The sequence below is a fragment of the Lissotriton vulgaris genome, chromosome 7 (assembly GCF_964263255.1).
Source record: "Lissotriton vulgaris chromosome 7, aLisVul1.2, whole genome shotgun sequence".
Classification (NCBI taxonomy): Eukaryota; Metazoa; Chordata; class Amphibia; order Caudata; family Salamandridae; genus Lissotriton; species Lissotriton vulgaris.
The window spans coordinates 1,500,087,623-1,500,106,174 of record NC_141695.1 but is presented as its reverse complement, the minus strand read 5'-3'; the positions used below and the strand labels follow the sequence as shown (position 1 = coordinate 1,500,106,174).

Genomic DNA, 18,552 nt, shown 5'->3' with positions numbered 1-18,552 from the left:
CAAAATTTCATATTTTTTGATTGTTACATTTTGAGCTGCCAATATTAATTACTCAAATTTAGTCAATTTGCTGTTTGTTAGATGCTGGATTATCAAGTGAGATAAACGTGTCTCCAGTAATGAGCACTATCTATCACATGTAACATGTGACCCATATGAACTCAGTCTGACCTCTGACAATAGTTGGAACTACGGCAGATTTTATACTTTGAGGCACTGCAGAGGCAGCTGGATCAACGGTTCTAGAAAAATGAGCAATAGGTCTCTTTGTTTTGCCATATTATTGCGTAAGAACTGAAATAGAGCACTCTTCTTTTTCACAACAGTATAAATAAAACTCTTTTTTGTAATCAACTATCCATAAAGCGGGTGCTGTACACAAAGCCTGTCTTAGCACCAGGAAGGCTTGTTATTGTAGGCATTTGTTATTCCAAGGTACCGGATCTATGATATCACTTTGAGTCAACTTTTGCAATCAAAATAAGGTTAGGAATCCCCTGGTGACAGTAACCAACCGTTCCTAGAAACCCCCTTCCTTCTCTATTTGTTGTTGGTGGATTCATTCTCAGAATAACAGAGATGCAATCCTTAGACACCTTCCTCATTTGTTATGAATTTGATGTCCTAGATAAGTAACTTCTGTCTGACAATAATGTAACTTTTTAGGCGAAACTGTTTGCCCATTAACAGCCAATGATTCAATAGTACAATGGTGTCCAACTTACAGCCCTCTTTTGTTTTTGCAGCAATCATCAAATTATCAATGTATTACACCAAACCTAACTCACAAGCGGCTGCGGCTGCCCCTTGGGGGTGCTAGGGCATCGACCCACTGCATCCCCCTGCCACCACTGCATGGCATAATACAGCTTTTATATGAAATCATACATTTTCTCTGATTGTTTGCTTGCATTAAAAAGCTGTGATATTACCTTGCCAGCAGAAGAGCAGAAGAGGCCTCCACTAGATGTATTACACATGTGTGAGGTGGAGGCTGCTACAGCCGTGCCTCACACATACACAATACATATCTCACATGCTGCTCTAGCATCACGCAGTGCAGCATGTCAGGCAATAAAGCTTCAGGGCTTGTCATCACACGCCCTCTTACCCAGTCAGAAGGTAGAATAGAGAAAAAAGGTCTCCCTCTGCACCGTTAACCCTATTCTAGCTTCCATTTGGGTGGATGCTCGTGGGTGTGCCTCTGCCTGCTGGAGATAGATAGGAGTTGGAATTGCAGGCGTGCCCTTGTGTTTGTGTGTGTGTGTGTGTGTTTGTGTTTTGCTGATGTGTGATGTGAGCAAAGTGCTGAGTAGTGCTTTTGGGCCCCACCACTTTAATAATCCACTAGCCACCAGTGCTCACAAGGAAACTGTATCCAGACCTTTTAAAGAACTTGGGAGAAGATAGAAGAACTCTCAGTATACCAATGTGAGTTTTTCCCAAAACCATGCGCTATGTCTTTAAACCTTAATGCAAAAAGATACTAGCTATCCTTGTGTTGAGGAATGGAGAGGAATGGAGAATTCAAATCAGCCACTGTCAACCATTCTGCATCTTCTGCAATCTGAAACAAAATCACTGTTGTATTTGGTACAACAGGACAACATGGGACTACCATCTCATTAATCTTTAACTATTTTGCATTTCCCATTACGCTTTCTCAAAAATAGGTGTAATCTCTGCCTCAGCTTCATGAGAAAGTCTATATTGGGGAATATGTGGTTACACATCATCTGCCTGTATAGTAATTTGCACTAGGATTGCACTTTTTTATGAGCCTAACATATTTTGCAATAAAATACCAAACCTCCCTTTTCACTGTGTGTCTGAAATCTGGAGGTAAGTCTTCATCAGTGAGAACAGAGAATATATAATTTCTGAATTAATTTTGATGTCAAAATCAGGTTCTTTAGTTTCAATGTAAACACCATCCGGTGTACAGTAAATCACACAATTCAATTTACACAATAGGGCACAACTCAACAGATTCACTGGGCTGGTTTAACTAATCATGAATTCATCTTCAATTATGGTGGAACATTTGCTGTCAACTTATTTATTTGAAATCCCTACTGCTAGGACTTCCTTTCCAGAGAGGTGTAGTTTTGGAACTTTCAATGGTCCAACTGTGGATTGGGTAACACAGTATCAAAAATCATAAGGGATGGACATTAACTTCGCCTTCTACAAATGGACCATTCGGGTCTATCTTCAGGACAGCACTAAGCATGCAATCCTCCTCTCCTTTCAGGCACTATCATTGTGCCTGGATCGCTTCTTTTGAAAACTCAGAGAATAGCCGCAAATTATTGAAACGAACCCCTAATCACTGGTTTTTTCTAGTTTAGGGTTTACTGCATTTTAAGGAAATTGGAAATTCTCTGGAAATTCAGTTGTTTTATTATGCATCTGAGATGGAAGAGTCAGAGCCATAAGCATAGTTCTTTAGAACTACCAGTTTATTGCACATCCTGCATTGATGCTAGAGGTGCTGTGACTACTGACTTACTCATCCCATGCATGCTGGACCATGCCAATCATATTCTGTTACACAGGGTTCTTTGTGGTACCATTTGTGTCTCACCTGCATGTGACTTTAACATAAATGCACATTTGTTCTTTCTGTTACCATCTTTACTACAAATGTGGCAAGCTCCAGATCTCGCCTTACCACTGTTAGTAAGATTATTGAAAACGTTGTTTCTACCTTGAAAACCGCCACCTCTTGGAGGACCCTGAAACAGGGCACCACCTCCTTGAGGTACTTGCCCTCCTTGCTGAAAGAATTCAGTCTGTGCCAACATCAATTTTTCCCTCAACAATTTAGACACACAATAATTAATTACTAACAAATTTTGCATAAGCTAAGATTTGATCCAGTGACTTTGCTTGCCAACACATCACACGTTCCTAAAACTCCGAACTCAACTCCGGAGGCAACCCCAACACAAAATTTAAAACAAAGCCTGATATGCCTTCCTTCGCTGAGTTTCTGTTCATCTGATTTGCCCGTAAATCTGTGTCAGTTTTTCATAATAACAAATTTCCTTTTCCAAAGTTTTTTCGAGGATGGAAAAATCCTGGCAAGTCGCTAAACTTTTTTCTTTGGACACACTACAGTTAATAGTTTACTATTAACTGTAGTGTGACCAAAGAAAACCATTTGTGGGTGTTTTTTAGCAATAAATTGCGAATTTGAATGTTTTTTCACTAAAGATGTTTTTATAATTGTGACTAATTGTTTTTAAATGATGCATAATATGATTCCAGTACTGTTCTGATATTTCAACAAGACCTTTAACAAATAATTGAAATTTTAAGCTCATGTGTGATAATGTGCCCCTGTTGAATAATTGTTACAAAGAGTTTTGTAAATTTGGTAACCTGCGCAAAGACTTTCTTCACACTGAAGAGTAGGTCACTATACAGTTTAGCGACTTGCCAGGATTTTTCTATCCTCGAAAAAAACTTTGGAAAAGGAAATTTGTTGTTTTAATATTGTGACCCATTCATTTTCCAGCAAAAGGGTACCTCCCTCCATACTTGGTTAGTTTTTCATAATATGCGTGAACAGACTGATATGTATTTTGTGTTGTGCTCTTGATTTTTTACTAGTTAGCCTGAGTCACCAGAACCTTTCCCTTCAAATGTTCAGCAACCTTAAAGAATCTTTTGTTGCCACTGATAAAAGCTTACAACTTTGTGGATTCCTACATGGGTCTTCATCTGACCTCTTACATTCAATCCATAAATCCATTTGCAGTATGATTGAAAATAATGCATCCGAGTCTTCCCAGAATACTTTTGACAACGTTTCTGGTATTTCTACTTCAGTGGACCATTTTGCAGGTTTTTCTCTAAGTTTTGAAAATTCCCACGTAAAAGTCCATACACCCTGTCTATTCCAGGGTACATTAGCATAAACTCCTCCTGGCTCTTCTTTCAAAGGAAATTCTCCTTCCACAGTATCAGCCTCAGAGTCACACATTTTTCAATGGCTTTGAAATCCATCCATGCATGTACATTTCCACATTCTCCTAATTCCATATAATTTCAGTTGTTCTTTTTACATTCTCTCCTAGCTTTATAAGTGTTTCTTTTCTCATCTCATTTTCGAATTCTATGTATATTCTCGGTATATTGGTTGAGATGGTGGTTGTTCACTCTCTCAGTGGTTCTGTTTTATGGGAAGACAATTTTGACTGAATTCCTCCTGGATAATGTATACTTGCCTACAATAGGAGGTGCATTTACCGAACAAAACCTAATAGGGGAAGTGCTCAAAGTCTAATCAGAACTACTTGGAAAGGACACTGGAGACAGTGTTGTAATATCCGGCAATTTGAATCACAAAATGCATTGGGATGAAAAAGTAAAGGATGATGTGAATTATAAGTGTGAGTTTTGAGGTACAAGTCACAGATTGGTGTAAGACATTTTTAATGGATAAGCAAGGTGAATTGATTTTGGACTTTCTTGCAGACTACCAACACAGAGGAAAGCCTGTGGTTTAACAGCCTTCGTAATTCATCTTGCTGTACCTGATGCTGTGAACTAGAGTGCAGTGCCAGAACAGCAGCTATAGAAAGGGATTGACTGTGGGTAGCAGTTACTACCCCTGGCAGCCCCTAAATAGCATTCTGCTACATACCCCAGGCACAGCCCTTGTGTTTCACCCTCTGTGCCACTCATAGATCACTACAAAAGTGAGTATGGGTCTTTCATAGGATTATTTTGGTGATCAAACAAACGAAAGGGTATGGGAGTCTGCCCCCAAGTGATTGGCAGTGGTTAGATAAATTGCAAGCAGTCCTCTCATCAACTTTTGTGTATTTGATGTACTACCCTAAGTGGCAAGGTTAAGCCCAGATGTGGTCCAGTGCTCACTTTGCCACTGGGACCAGGCTGTACCTGGCTGATGAGCCCTTAGCAGGGACAAACCCATCCTATGTTGCTTGTGTTTTAATTCACTGAGGACCTGGCCTGGCGGTTCAGGCTAGGCTTGTTGCCATAAGGAGCTAGGTCATGGCTGATTTGCATATGGTTAGATGTTATGTTATGTTACGGATTTTGTCAAGCGCATGGCTGCCTGATGGCTTCCCAGCACTGGGTGAGGGAGTTGCTGGTGGAGGTGCAAGTTGGTCAGTTATTGTGGGAACAACCATGCCTTGAGCTGACGCTGGGTTCTTCTTCCAGCAATCTCAGCTCCCTGGCATGGAGTTCCACCGCTTCAGGACCAGGTGTGAAAATGATCTGCCTCTCCATCTTGATCTCTTGATTCTTAGCATCCCCATAAGGCGGTCTTGTGATGACCTAAGGCATCTTTTCGGTGCATATGGGGAGATGAGGTTTCTGATTTGAATAAGGCCCCTGCCATTCATTGCTTTCTAAACCAGGCAGAGTTATTTAAACTTGGTCCTGGCTGCAATGAGAAGCCAGTGAAGCAGTTTAAGGGAGGTATTTACTGATTCATGTCTTGGAATTTTTAGAAGTATCCTGGCCACCGCATTCTGTGTAACTTGCAGTCTATTAGTAACATATTTTGGTGAGATCCGGACTGAGGTGGCATGGTGAACAAAAGAACGATGAGTTGGGATGCTACCCGGAGTGATTGCCAGTGGTTGGACAAATAGAAAGCATTTCTCCCATCACCTTGTGTCTGTTTGGTCTTTGGTATAAGACATGTGGGTATGTTTGTGGATGAGAGGGTGGGTCTGCCTTATTTATGAGATGAGAGATGGCTCTTCCTTATGTTTGGGATGCAAGTGTGGATCTTTGGGATGAGAGAGTATGTCTGTCTTCTGTTTTGGATGGGAGAGGGGGCCTACTTTATGTTTGGGTTAAGTGGGAGGGTCTTTAGAAGGAGACGGCCAGTCTTCCATTTGTCTGGGATGAAAGGGTGAGTCTACCTTATGTTTAAGAGGTGGGTCTTCCTTATGTTTGGGATGCTCGGATGGCTCTACATTATATTGGGGATGAGAGGGTGGGTCTGATGTCTGTTTTGACAAGAGGGAGGTTCTGCCTAATGTTTGGGATGAAAGGAGGGGCCTGCCTTATGTTTGGGACGAGATGGCTGATCTTCTTTATGTTTGCGATGAGAGAGTGAGCCTCCTTATGTTTGGGATGAGATGGCGAGTCTTCCTTATGCCGGGATGAGAGCCTGATTCTGCTTTTTTGTTTTCCATGAGATGGTTAAGCTGCCTTGTGTTTTTTCATTCCATATGTTTGGGATGGGAGGATTGGGGTACATTATGTTTGGGGTGAATGCTGCAGTGAGTCTTCAATCGGCTCACAGTGTTTTGTCTCTCGCAGCTCGCCTCTGATTTTTTATGCATCCACTTTTAATATATGTGAGTAATTTCAGACAGCAAACAGTAAAAAAAAAAGTTAATATTTATAGCATTCCTGTTCACACAACAGGGCTCACGCCGAGTTCGTTATTGCTCCATGATATATCTACTGCCTATTTAGAATTTTGTTGTCCATATTTTTAGCAAAGGATAACATCAGCCTGGCCACCAAGCCCGACGAGGCGGTGATAAACGTCGAGGCGGAAGCTGAGCCCTCCGGAAGCAGAGTGGGCCCTCTGAATCTGGTAAAGTATTTCTATACTGCAGTGACTGCAGTGACGGCGCTGCCGGCTGTGTCAGTGTGTGCGCCTGGGCGTGTTGTGGTCATTAATGAACGATAATCGTGTAAAATGACTGGTGATGATGAATGAATGCTGATAAAGGCATGTTAGACGTTTGTGCTGAACAGCAATGCGTTCTTTCTTTTTCACAGCCTTGTTGAGGTGTTATCATTTCATTTCATGAAGCTTTATTCGGTACATTAAAACAATGACCATAAAAGCACACAGGCAAAATGCATTACAATAGAACAATACAGGTTAAAAAAGCGAATGGTTTAAAATATCATACTTTTCCTAGACTGAATAGATTTACATATAAAAGTAGCAGTATAAAAACATTTGTCCACAGAATTCATATTATAAATCAACTTCATTACGTCTTCCACATTAAAAATACTGTACTTTACAAACAAAGGTTTTAAGTAAACAACCCTGAGATTCAAAAATAGCGTGCAAATTAGCATAAAGTGCAGGGTGCTTTGTTTTGAATGCCCATCACATGGGCAAGGGCCAACAGGATGCTTCTTTGGATGGGGGAAGGCCACCAGGACATGGGCCGTTCCAAATCTAAGTCTCGTTAAGACAAATCTATGCGCTGGTCTAGTTACCAGGCTCAGGTACTGTTGGAAGCCTTCACTTTCAATGTATTTATTATAAAGATGAACTGTAGTAGGGCAACCATTAGCTACTAAGCGTTTTTGAGCTCTATACAACATAAAGGTATTTTTTATATTCTGTTTAGGGATATTTCCAGCAGAACATGGGTCTGTCAATATGTTGAGCCCATAGATGATCTGAAAACTGTCTACGACATACTTAAGCCAAGGTATCTTGGTCCAATTATCCAGGTCAAGGCAGTCCTTAATGGCAAGTTGATTAAAAACTGTCTCTTCCTTACACCATATAGCTCGCCAAAGCATCAGGGGCCTTAATGAAATGAGATCACCCAAATAAGCAACCCCAACTTCCCTGTGGATCAAGTCGGTTGGGGCTGAGGTAGGTAAACAAAGAAGTTTTTTAAGGAAGACATGTTCTTCCCTTTGCAGAGAACCTACAGTGGTGTAGCCCCACAGTCCTGCCCCATATAATGCAATAGAGACACTCCTTGCCTTATAGATCTGCATCATATCCCTGATGCGCCTATCACCGATCTTGGAGGCGAATTTAAATATGCCATAGGCGCTTTTTACCATCTTAGACCTAACACTTACTAAACCCTGGGACCAACTACCATCATGTGAAAAAGAACACCCAAATAACAACATTTTTCCACCTGCTGGACTTTCAACCCTTCTATAAAAAGGTATGATTTTTATTAGTTCTAGCCCCACAGATCATAATATGGGTTTTACTCTTATTGATCAGCAACTTCCTCTCCCCTATAAAATCAGAGAAACGATCCATCAGGCGCTGTAAACCTAAGGGGTCCGTGAGAGGAGCACAGCGTCATCTGCATAAAGCAGAACTGGCACACTGGACCCATCAACCTAGGGGGCATCGGCCTTAACTGTCTTCAAAGCGGAGTCTACGCCGTTAATAAAAAGAGAAAACAACAACGGGGCGAGCACACAGCCCTGTCTTATTCCACGCTTTACGTTAAAATTTGGGGTACACTCCCCACTTGTCCCATAGCGCACACAGGCCTGCATCTTATCATATAATCTAGCTAAGAAGAAGATAATTTCCTCTGGCGCTCCAAGCTCTAACAAAACTGGCCATAGAAGGGAGTGGTCGACCAGATCAAATGCACTGCTTAAGTCGGCAAAGCAGAGATATAAATTACTAGGCTTAGCCTTAGTATACTTGCCAATTAATAGATCTAAATTCAGGCATTGATCTAGTGTCCCACGACCCTTTCTAAAGCCATATTGGGAGTTCACAAGGATCCTCTTCTCATCGGTCCAGTCTTCCAGTCTAGACAGCAGCACTCTGCTCATGATTTTCACCGAGGAGTCGAGCAGGCTAATTGGTCGATAATTACATGCTGCTGTCTTGTCCCCCTTTTTATAAATTGGGACAATAATCGAGTCTCCCCAAGTAGGTGGGATCACGACTGTTACTGCTGCATTAAGGACTAAGGTAAGTATAGGGACCCACATCAGTGGTAGGGCCTTGCAGACATTGATGGGGACTCCATCAGGCCCCTGTGCCTTTCCCCCCCTTACTAGCTTTTATACTACGCTCAACCTCTTCTAAGGTGATGTTTAGTGGGGCTACTGGCCAGTTCATTTCCTCTACATTATTCGGTCCATTAGCTTGGAATATGGCTGAAAAATGGGAAACCCAGGTATCGCTACTGACGTTAGATGAAAGTTGCGGCATTTTATCGTCTTTAAGAAAGGTGGAGTTAACTGTAGACCAAAACCGGCAGCTATCAGATATTTCAGCCGCCCGTGTTAAACTATCCCACGCCTCTTGCTGCAATTCCCTCTTCCTTTTAGAAAGTGCCATTTTATAATCATGTCTCAGGAGTATAACTTGATTCTTATCCCTAGGTCTAAGGGCTAAAGCATGTTTCAGTTGGGAAAGAAGGGTTGTACAAGCATGGTCAAACCAACCCTTGCCATGGGTAATCCTGCCTGGCCTGTTTCCTGTAAATATAGTATCAATAGTTCTGTTAATATTAACAAGATTATTCACAGTAGAGACAGACACAATTCCTGATGTCAAGATGGCATTATTATCTACTAAGGATTTAGAGATAATTATAGGAATTACTATTGCAGATTTTTCCCCTTTCCACCTTAGCCTAATTCCATTTTCCCTATGGGGCTCAATATTAACTAGGGTTCTTGATACCCGCTGATTTCTGCACTTCCAAGTTTCTATCCTCATTACAATACAGTTATGATGACTTAAAGTGGGTACCTCTATTACCATTGTCAAACAGTGTGGTACGATACTAGAAGAGACCATAATATGACCGATGCAGGAATTAGTATTCCTCCCTGTATAGGTAGGGATAATGAGATTATTAGCGTCTTTTACAGGCTGCACCATTTCTAAATCATAGGTAGTCATAATATTATTAATTGCCTCCCCGTAGGTGTTATGAGGGAAATGTGATGTGTACTCATCACTATTATTTTATACCCCACATGCCCTTGAAAAAGACAATGGACAAATCAGAGAATTAAAATCGCCTAACCAAATGTAATTAAAAATACATTTTGCTTCTGTTACAAGCTTCATGAGGGCACTTTCCAATTCCTCTAAACTTTGTGCCGTGAATTGTTAAAGATATTGTTATAGAAGTTAATTAAAAGCACTTCTGGGCCTTCCTTCATCTGTACCCATAAAACTTGGGAATAAGTTCCGACTGTTACATGTTTTACAACCTTTAGCGATAAATCCACAGATAGAAGGAAAAGCAGACCTCCCTTTGCTCTGCCATGCCGGGACTCTAAGGCAACTAAGCTGTAACAAACAAATCCATCAAAGCTGGGTTTTGTCGTGCACCAAGTCTCTTGAAGACATAAAATATCATATGACTTGATCATGTCCTCCCATCCCAACTTATTCTCTTTCGATGCCCAGCCTGCTATGTTCCAACTAACAATAGACGTTCCCCCTGTAGAACAATTTTTAGGTTTATCTTGGACAATATTATAGTTAGCACCATATACATGGGTATCAACGTCAGTTAAACCAGCATTAGGATCCTCAGGACATAATGATTGCTGGTTATTCACCCCCTCCTCTATAGCAGGTGCAAATTCTAACCCATTATCAATATTCGCTTTCGAGGTAATGTCCCGGGATTGCTCCAAATCTAAGTTAGTCCATCCCAAATATTTTTCTTGATCAGTAAGAGTTATGCTCAATACGGGAGTAATAGCCTTTAGATGTCAATCGTTCTGGTCCAGGGAGCTCAAAGCTTCATATCTGTTCTGTAGTGGTACCTCAAAAGCTGGACAGTGGTTGGGAGGGGAAAGGTCTATCTCTTTTAGTAGCAGAAGATGTCTTACTAAGATGATTATAAAAGTAACCCAATGGCCGCACCACTACATCATTCTCGTTTGGGGTTAGGGAGGCTGCTCTAAGCAGGACAGTTGCAACATGCTGAGGGTATTTAAAATTAACAATGGCGCACTCGCCCCTACAGGTCTTTCTTGAGTTGCCAATCCATTTTACCCTTCTAGTTGTTAACATTTGGTCAGAGTAGTTGGTTGGGAACCCACAGTGCCTGTGTAACCATGAGACCGTTTTGTTTTTAAGAGTTATTATCATATGCTACCACCCCAGGTGCGTGTAATTCTACATGTTTCTACAATATATCCATGCTTGTTACCTCGAGTTTGTTGCCAAGTTGGATAGCTTTTGATCCCTCGATCCAACAAGCTCAATAAGCAGCCCCCTAGTCCTCGTCTCTACAGGGGTATTTCCCTTCTCTTTTTGAATCTCAGGAGCAGCAACATTGTCGTGGTGTCACCACCAGGGCTTTAAGTGGAAGTGTTTTCAATATTATATAAAAGCCATAGTTGCTGCTTATTTATCCTATACAACTAGCAACCTTTGACAAAGCCAATAGTCCTGACTTGTAGGTATGATGTGACTTGTTATATGTTATATCATATATCTGGACGCAATGACAGGAACAGCAAAATACAAGTCGGGCGCCACAAAGCTAAACACAGCTTTTTAGCTTACGTGTTTTTAAGCCACGCCCTTAATTTCATTGACTACGCCCCTTTGAGAGACCCCTCATTTTTTTCATCCCACTTAAAGCCCTGCAGTCGCCCAAATTGCCTAAAATGCGACACAGCCACAATGCAAGATGTGAGACAGGTCAGAAGGGCTGGATTGCAATCCTCCATTCTCTCATCTTGCCGGGCCCTTCACATTATGCTCCAAAGACACACCTTTACTAACCCTGAAACATTTATGGAAATTATTAATAAATCTGGTTCATGAAAAGGACCATGTACAGCTGAAGGGATATCTCCAGAGGTTCTCGGAGGAATTCCCCCTTCGGACAGGTACTAGCTTTTCTTTTCTGATTTCCTCCAGTAAAAGGACATACCTTAGAAGAGTGCCCAGTCTATGCAGTTATGCAGTGCATCTCACGCGCTATGCCTCATGGGAATGCAGATTTCAAGATGTCACTTGTTAAGAAAATGGCGGCATTATAGCAAAAAGATAGAGTGAGAGGTGTGTGAGCGCTCTATGTATACCTAACGTAAAAAGACTATCAAGAAAAGGTAATATCTTTGAATATGGAGAAGAGGCATATAAACAGGTCTTTCAGAAGAATCAGACGAGTGCTAGGCTTTTATCTGTTGCGGGAAGGATAGGGAATCAGAGCTAAAACTGTGCTTTCACCGGAGACAGTGTGGCCTAGTGGCTACCTCTGCCAAACATATATTGTCTGGCTTCAATCCTGACCACGTCTGAACATCCCATGAATCCTAGAAAATCGCCCTGGCCCAGAAGAAAATATTTGTTTCTATTGTTAAGAACTATTATGACATTGGGCAAGGCTTGCTATATGTGAAACCGCCAAAAATAAAATGTGAATGCTGCCTCTCACACTAGCTTTAATCTCACCCTCCAAGAATTAAGGACACAGTATTAACCTTTTTGATGTCAGAAAGAGAGCCATCTAGTCTGGGGTCAGTCCCAGCTTCCATACTTGACTAATCTGCGTGATCCTAGTCAAATACTTCATTCCACTGAGCTTCCTTTGTGCTCATTATCTCAGGAGAGCACCTTGATTTCAGAATGTGCTGCATTCCACTCTGACGTCAATGCTATTAGTGAAATAAGAGGCAAGTCATTTGTCATGTATACCTTAAATGTTGTCTAGGTTCTTAACATAAAAGGAGGAACTTTATGGGCTACTAAATCAAACACAAGCTTTTGTGCAGCACATTCTGAAATCAAGGTGCTCTCCTGTGACACTCAAAGCTGTGCCCCAGTGGTGTAGAAACATGAGGGGGGCCCCCTGCAAAGTACAAAGGGAACCTCTTCCCCGTTGCAAACCAGTTACCACCCCATTTCGGCATAAGTCACTCAGCAATGGTTTGCAATTGCAATAACGGTTGTAAAATATTGATACATTCCTTCCCAAATTGGAAATGGGAGACGGACGCCCCTTTCATGCCCCCATCTATTTGTGTTTAAAGTATTTTATTGAAGCAGGGTGGGGTAGGAAACAACAGGGGAAGAAAAAGATAAACCACAGGATTCGCACAATCGGTGCGTATGATATAGCAGATACAGCAAAGCGGTTACAACTTTCCAATAGGCTTCATCAGACTCGGAAACTCAGCTTTCGTGCCTGTGGTTACATACAAATAACGAGGGGGGGTGGGGGGGGAGGGGGAGGGAAGGAAGGACGGGGGGGGGAGAGGAGGAGAAAAACTAGGGGGGACAAAGAAAAAGAAATTAAAGGGGGGGGGGGGAAAGGGGGGGGGAGGGTGGAGAAGCAACCCCGCTCCAAAAACCTACCTAACCAAACAGAACCCCCCCAACTACCATACCCCAACCCACCCCCTGTACTGTGCCATTACCATCAGCTCTCTGTTCATAACGAACCTCCAGTAATCCCCGCTAAACAATGCCAGCCCCGTCCGATCAGACAGGCGGGTCCGGTGGTGGCGTCAGCCGTAGCAACCTAAGATATCTGGGACAGGTGATCTCCCGAAACTCAGAGCACAACAGGCTATGAAAGGGCGCCCATAGTTCTTCAAAAGTATCGGTGTCTCCCAGGGCGACTAAGGACATCTTCTCCATTCCAAGGACATGCCATAATCTATGCAGCCAGCCAACTACAGAGGGAAGTGTGGTAGAACGCCAATGTATGAGAATATTTTGCACCGCCGACCCCAGAGCAATCGCAATCGGTCTACCCCTCCTGGACCTAAGGGGATACATCAACCCATTTGGTAATCCCAGTAGAACATAGGCAGGGAACCTCGGCAGCTCTATCCCAAAACATTTGTCCACCTCACCCAGGACCTCCTCCCAATAAGGAGCCAGAAGGGGGCATTCCCACAGTATGTGCGTAAGTGTACCAGTGTTGCCACAATTGCGCCAGCACGTCCCTGGTATTGCCCTGTCCATCTCGTGCAGTTTCTCCGGGGTGCGGTACCAATAGGTCGAGATTTTGGTGAAGGTCTCTGTAAGACCCGTGTGATAGGCCGAGTGGTGTGCGCAGAAGGAGATGTGTTCCCATTCCTTGTGGCTCAACACTCGCCCAAGCTCCCGCTCCCATCGTTCCTGACCGGGGTTGTGAATATGAAAGGAGGGGGGTTGCAGCATTTTATACAAATCTGAGATCAGTTTAGCGTCCGACGTGCGAGTGATTAACCAGCGCTCATACACCGTGATCTCCCGGTTTGCCGTATCGCGCACCTGGGGCTGAAGTGCCCAGTGACGCGCCTGCATGTATCGCATGCGCTCCGCCTCAGGGAGGCCGTAGTCCCGCCGCAGGTCCTGGAAGGGGACAACTCCCTCAGGGCTGTACAAATGATACAAGGTACAGCAGCGGGCCGCCCGCCAGCGCTCATAAGCACCGTACTCCATCCCGGGGCCGAAGTCCGGGTTGCCAATGAGCGGCCTAAAGGGAGAGGGGAAGGTAGTAAGCTCATGCCTAACAGCCACCGAGTCCCACGTCCGAAGCGGGACCCGCGTCACCAAAGACGCGTAGAGGTTAGGGGGTCGATGGGCCCGCTTCAAGAATGGTACTTCTTGCAGCGTCCTACCTGCCACCGCCTGATCCTGGAACAGCCAGTGCTTGTCAGACTCCCACCGGCTCCATTCCACCAGATAGCGGAGTTGGGCGGCCTGGAAATATTTCCGCAAGTCCGGTATCCCCAGCCCTCCAGAGTCGGGCGCCAGCGTTGCAATGCTCCTCTTAATCCGCGGCCTGCGGCCCTGCCATACGAACCGTGCGATGGCCGACTGGGTCTCCGCGAGCCATCCCGCGGGGGGCTGAAGCGGCAACGCCCTGAAGAGGTAAAGCACCTGAGGCAGGAGGGTCATCTTCACCGCGGCCACCCTGCCTAGCAGCGACAACGTGCCCTTATCCCACCGGCCTAGTTCCTCTTTGATTTTCGTGCTCAAAGCCGCATAATTGGCCGTGACCATCGCCGGAAGGGAGGGCGCCAACAGGATCCCTAAGTATGGAATCCGGTCCTTCGACCAGCTCAGAGGGTAAAGCCCCTGTAGTTCCGCTCTGGTGGCGCTAGCAAGCGAGATATCAAGGGCGGTAGACTTCCCTAGGTTCACCTTGAAGCCCGCCACTTCGGTGAATAGGTCCAATTCCGCAATGCAAGCCGGTAGCGACCTCCGCGGGTCGTCTAATGTCAGAATGACATCGTCCGCGTACAGGCTAATCGCATGATGGAATTCACCCATCTTGACTCCGACAATGTCGGGGTTCTGCCTAACCCGTTGAGCAAATGGCTCCATGTATAGGGCAAAAAGCAAAGGGGACAATGGGCACCCCTGTCGCGTACCCCGTTCAATGGGAAAGGGCCGAGAGCTGCCTCCGTTCACTCGGACCACTGCAGATGGAAACCGGTAACAATTGAAGATCAGGTGACGGAACTTCTCACCTATCCCGAACTTGCCCAAGACCTTCTCTAGATAGGGCCAATGTACCCTGTCGAAAGCCTTCTCCGCGTCTATGGACAGGAGCATCCTCTCCCCTGGGATCCTGGAGGCCTTCTCAAGGATGTGGGTCACCCTCTTTGTATTGTCTACTGTTTGCCTGCCAGGCACGAAGCCCGCCTGATCCGAATCAACCATGCCCGGGAGATGCAATGCCAAACGAGCTGCTAATATGCTGGTGAACACTTTCAAATCCGTGTTCAGCAACAAGATAGGACGATAGGACCCACAGGCGGTCCTGTCCTTGCCCGGTTTCGGGATCACGGAGACCGTGGCCTGAAGAAATTCGGAGGGGATGGCACCCGGCTCCGCAAAGGTGTTGAAAAGGCGGGTCAGCAAAGGCGCCAACTCCTGACAGAAGGTCTTATAAAACAGAGGGATAAAGCCATCCGGGCCTGGGGCCTTGCCCGGTTTGAGCCGGGATATCGCCGTGATCACCTCCTCGACACGGATTTCACGTTCCAGATACTGAGCCTGATCTGGCGTTAACGACGGGAGCGGCACCGATTCTAAATAGTCCACCTCAGCCTGGGCAGAGGAGGCCTCTCCAGTGTAGAGGTCAGCGTAAAAGCTGCGAAAGACGTCTGCTATTTGCTCATCGGCCGTGACCAAACCTCCGGCCTCGTCAACCAGTTCCTTCACTCGGTGCTGTTGGTGCTGCACCCTGAGTTTGTTGGCCAAGAGCCGCCCGCACCGATCTCCCCCGTGTAATACTTGTATTTCAGGCGAAGCATCGCATACTCCGCCCGATCCATGTCCAGGGCAGCCAAAAGTTTCCTGGCTGCCTTCAGCTGCCTCCAAACCCTGGGGGCCCCCGTCCTATTATGAACCTGTTCCAGCTCCCTCACCCGCCGGGTAAGCTCATCCCTCTTGAGCTGTCGATCCTTATTCTCAGCCGAGGAGATAGCTATAAATTCGCCCCGGAGCACAGCCTTCAGGGCCGCCCACTGTGTCGCGCGAGAGGTGTCCTCATTATCGTTCACACTCTGGAAATCCAAAATGGCCGCGCGGATCTGGTCCACTGTCGACCGCCTGTGCAGTAGCGTGTCCCGGAGCCGCCAGACCCCTCTCGGCCGAACCACAGGCGCCAGAGTGAAAGCACCCTCCACCGGCGCGTGGTCGGAAAGAGAGAGGACCCCCATATCTGCGTTCAAAGCCAAAAGGAGCATTGGACCCGACACAAGTAGATGGTCCAGTCGCGCATAGGACCTGTGAGCATGTGAGAAGTAGGAGTATGCGCGGGTGGTGGGGTGGAGGTGGCGCCACATGTCATGCAAGTCCAGCTCCTCAAGTCGAGTGCGAATCGAGCCCGAGAGCTCACCCGACTGGTGGTGCCGCTGCACAGACCTGTCCAGCGTCGCATCGAAAACAAGATTCAAATCACCCCCCAATACTATGTGCCTATCAGAGGTGGACGCCACGTCTTCTAGTGCCCTGTGCAAGAATTGGTCCTGGTGGTCATTGGGGCTGTAGATAGTGCCAACGGTCATCGCTAAACCCCCCACCCTGATCTTATATGCCAGAAGTCTCCCTTTCTGTTCCGCTACTTTGTGCAGGACCTCTCCCCTAAACGCCCTAGAGAACAAGATCGCCACCCCTGCCGTTTTAGAAGCGCTAGAGGAGAACAGCTGCGTGGGGAACTTGGGGGTACGCATTCTAGAGCAGTCCTTAGCCAGCAAATGGGTCTCCTGCAGCAGGCAGACATCCGCCTGGGAGTTCTCCAACAAAGATAACACAGCCCGCCTCTTAACCGGGTTATTCAGCCCTTTCACATTTAAAGTGATCACTTTAAGCGCCATCAAGGAGGGGAATCAGTGGAGCACACACCAAGAAGCAGAGCCCAACAGGCAAACATGGAGGTCACCACACGAGGCCTCAGCACAGAGCGACTACGAACATCCCCATGGCACAGTACAGTCCCCGAACCCCAACGCCCCGCAGCTGGAAAAAGCCCCCCCTCCCCCCGGGACCCCCCACATCCGAATCCATACCACTCCCAACAACAAACCCCCCCGCCAGTCCCCAAATTCAAAACATCCCCCCACTGATCCCGTTCCTGTTCCCCGCTTCCCAAACTTTTAAAAAAAGACATTGTCCCAGTCCGGTCCTTATCGGACAAGGCCGTGGTAAATCAGTCTAGTGGACGTCCAGCCACCACCTCCAGCACTCGCCATTCCTCCCCGCCCTCCTCCCGAATCCCCGCACCTGCAAGAAGAAAAAGCTAGAGCAGACTCCCCCCGGAGTAAGTTCAGGCCGTCAGGGCCACTTCGCCGCCACTCTGGAGGCCTCCTGGATGGCGGCCGCCATGTCCGCCCGGATCGTGGGCGATCCCGGTCGTTCCGACGGTGGAGGGCTCCTCTCCCCCGCCTGCTGCCATCCGTCACGGGTGCTTCGTCTCCGACGCGGCGCCAGGCTGTCCGTATCAGATGCTGTGAGGCCCAACACCGCGCAAACATCCTGGAGGGACCGGAGCTGGTGCAAAGTACCGTTCCATCGAAAAATCAGGCGGAAAGGGTGCCCCCAAGAGTACTGTGTCCCATGCTCCCGGAGGAAGTCGGTAGCGATCTTGAACGATTTCCTCTTTTGCAGCGTGACCGTGGATAAGTCTTGATACAGGGCCACGGGGTGGTCACGGAAGCGGAAAGGCTGCTGTCCACGCGCTTCGCGGAGGATCCGCTCCTTCAGGGGGAAGTCCGGGAGGAAGGCCAGAATGTCCGGGGCGGGCGCCGTGGCTCTGCGGGGGCGACCCACCCGATGTGCCCGGTCTATACGGATCTGAAAGTCTTCCGACTCCCCCAAAATTGCACGAAAGAGGGCCACCAGGTATGCAGTCACGTCTTCACCCTCCTCGCCGGTCGGCACGCCACGGACCCTGATGTTATTCCACCTGGATCGATTTTCGAGGTCCTCGGCGTGGGCCTGCAATTCAATCTGTTGTTCCCGCAGCCGCAGGACCTCCTGCTGCAGATGGGTGATCTCCTCGTCCCTAGAGTGACCAGCTTCCTCCACGGTGTTGACACGCTCCCCCAGGGAGTCCACCTCTCTCCGTACCTCACGGACCTCCCCGGCCACCTCACGCTTCAGCGTTTGAAAGTCCTCCCGCAGGGAACTGAAAAGCGACTCGAGAAATGATCTTGTCACCGGGGGTTCTCCGCCATCTGCACCCCTGGCCGGGGCCGGGGAGGTCGTGGTGGGCTGAGTTCCTCCACTATGCAGGGCGCCGCGCCCCAGCATGTCCGGCAAGGTTCGGTCACCCCGTCTCTGGCCTCTAGCGTTAGACATTTCAGCTGTGTAGGGGATGC

The 18,552-nt window shown here is 46.6% G+C and overlaps 1 protein-coding gene across 1 annotated transcript in view; it reads left to right on the top strand.

Moving 5' to 3' along the window:
* Window positions 1–18,552, top strand: part of LOC147705871 (fer-1-like protein 4) — a 1,142,165-nt gene that overhangs the window by 843,978 nt on the left and 279,635 nt on the right. The window contains exon 30 of the mRNA XM_086932323.1: window positions 6,498–6,598. Within this exon, the coding sequence (XP_086788449.1) occupies window positions 6,498–6,598 (101 nt within the window). The remainder of the gene's footprint in view (window positions 1–6,497; window positions 6,599–18,552) is intronic.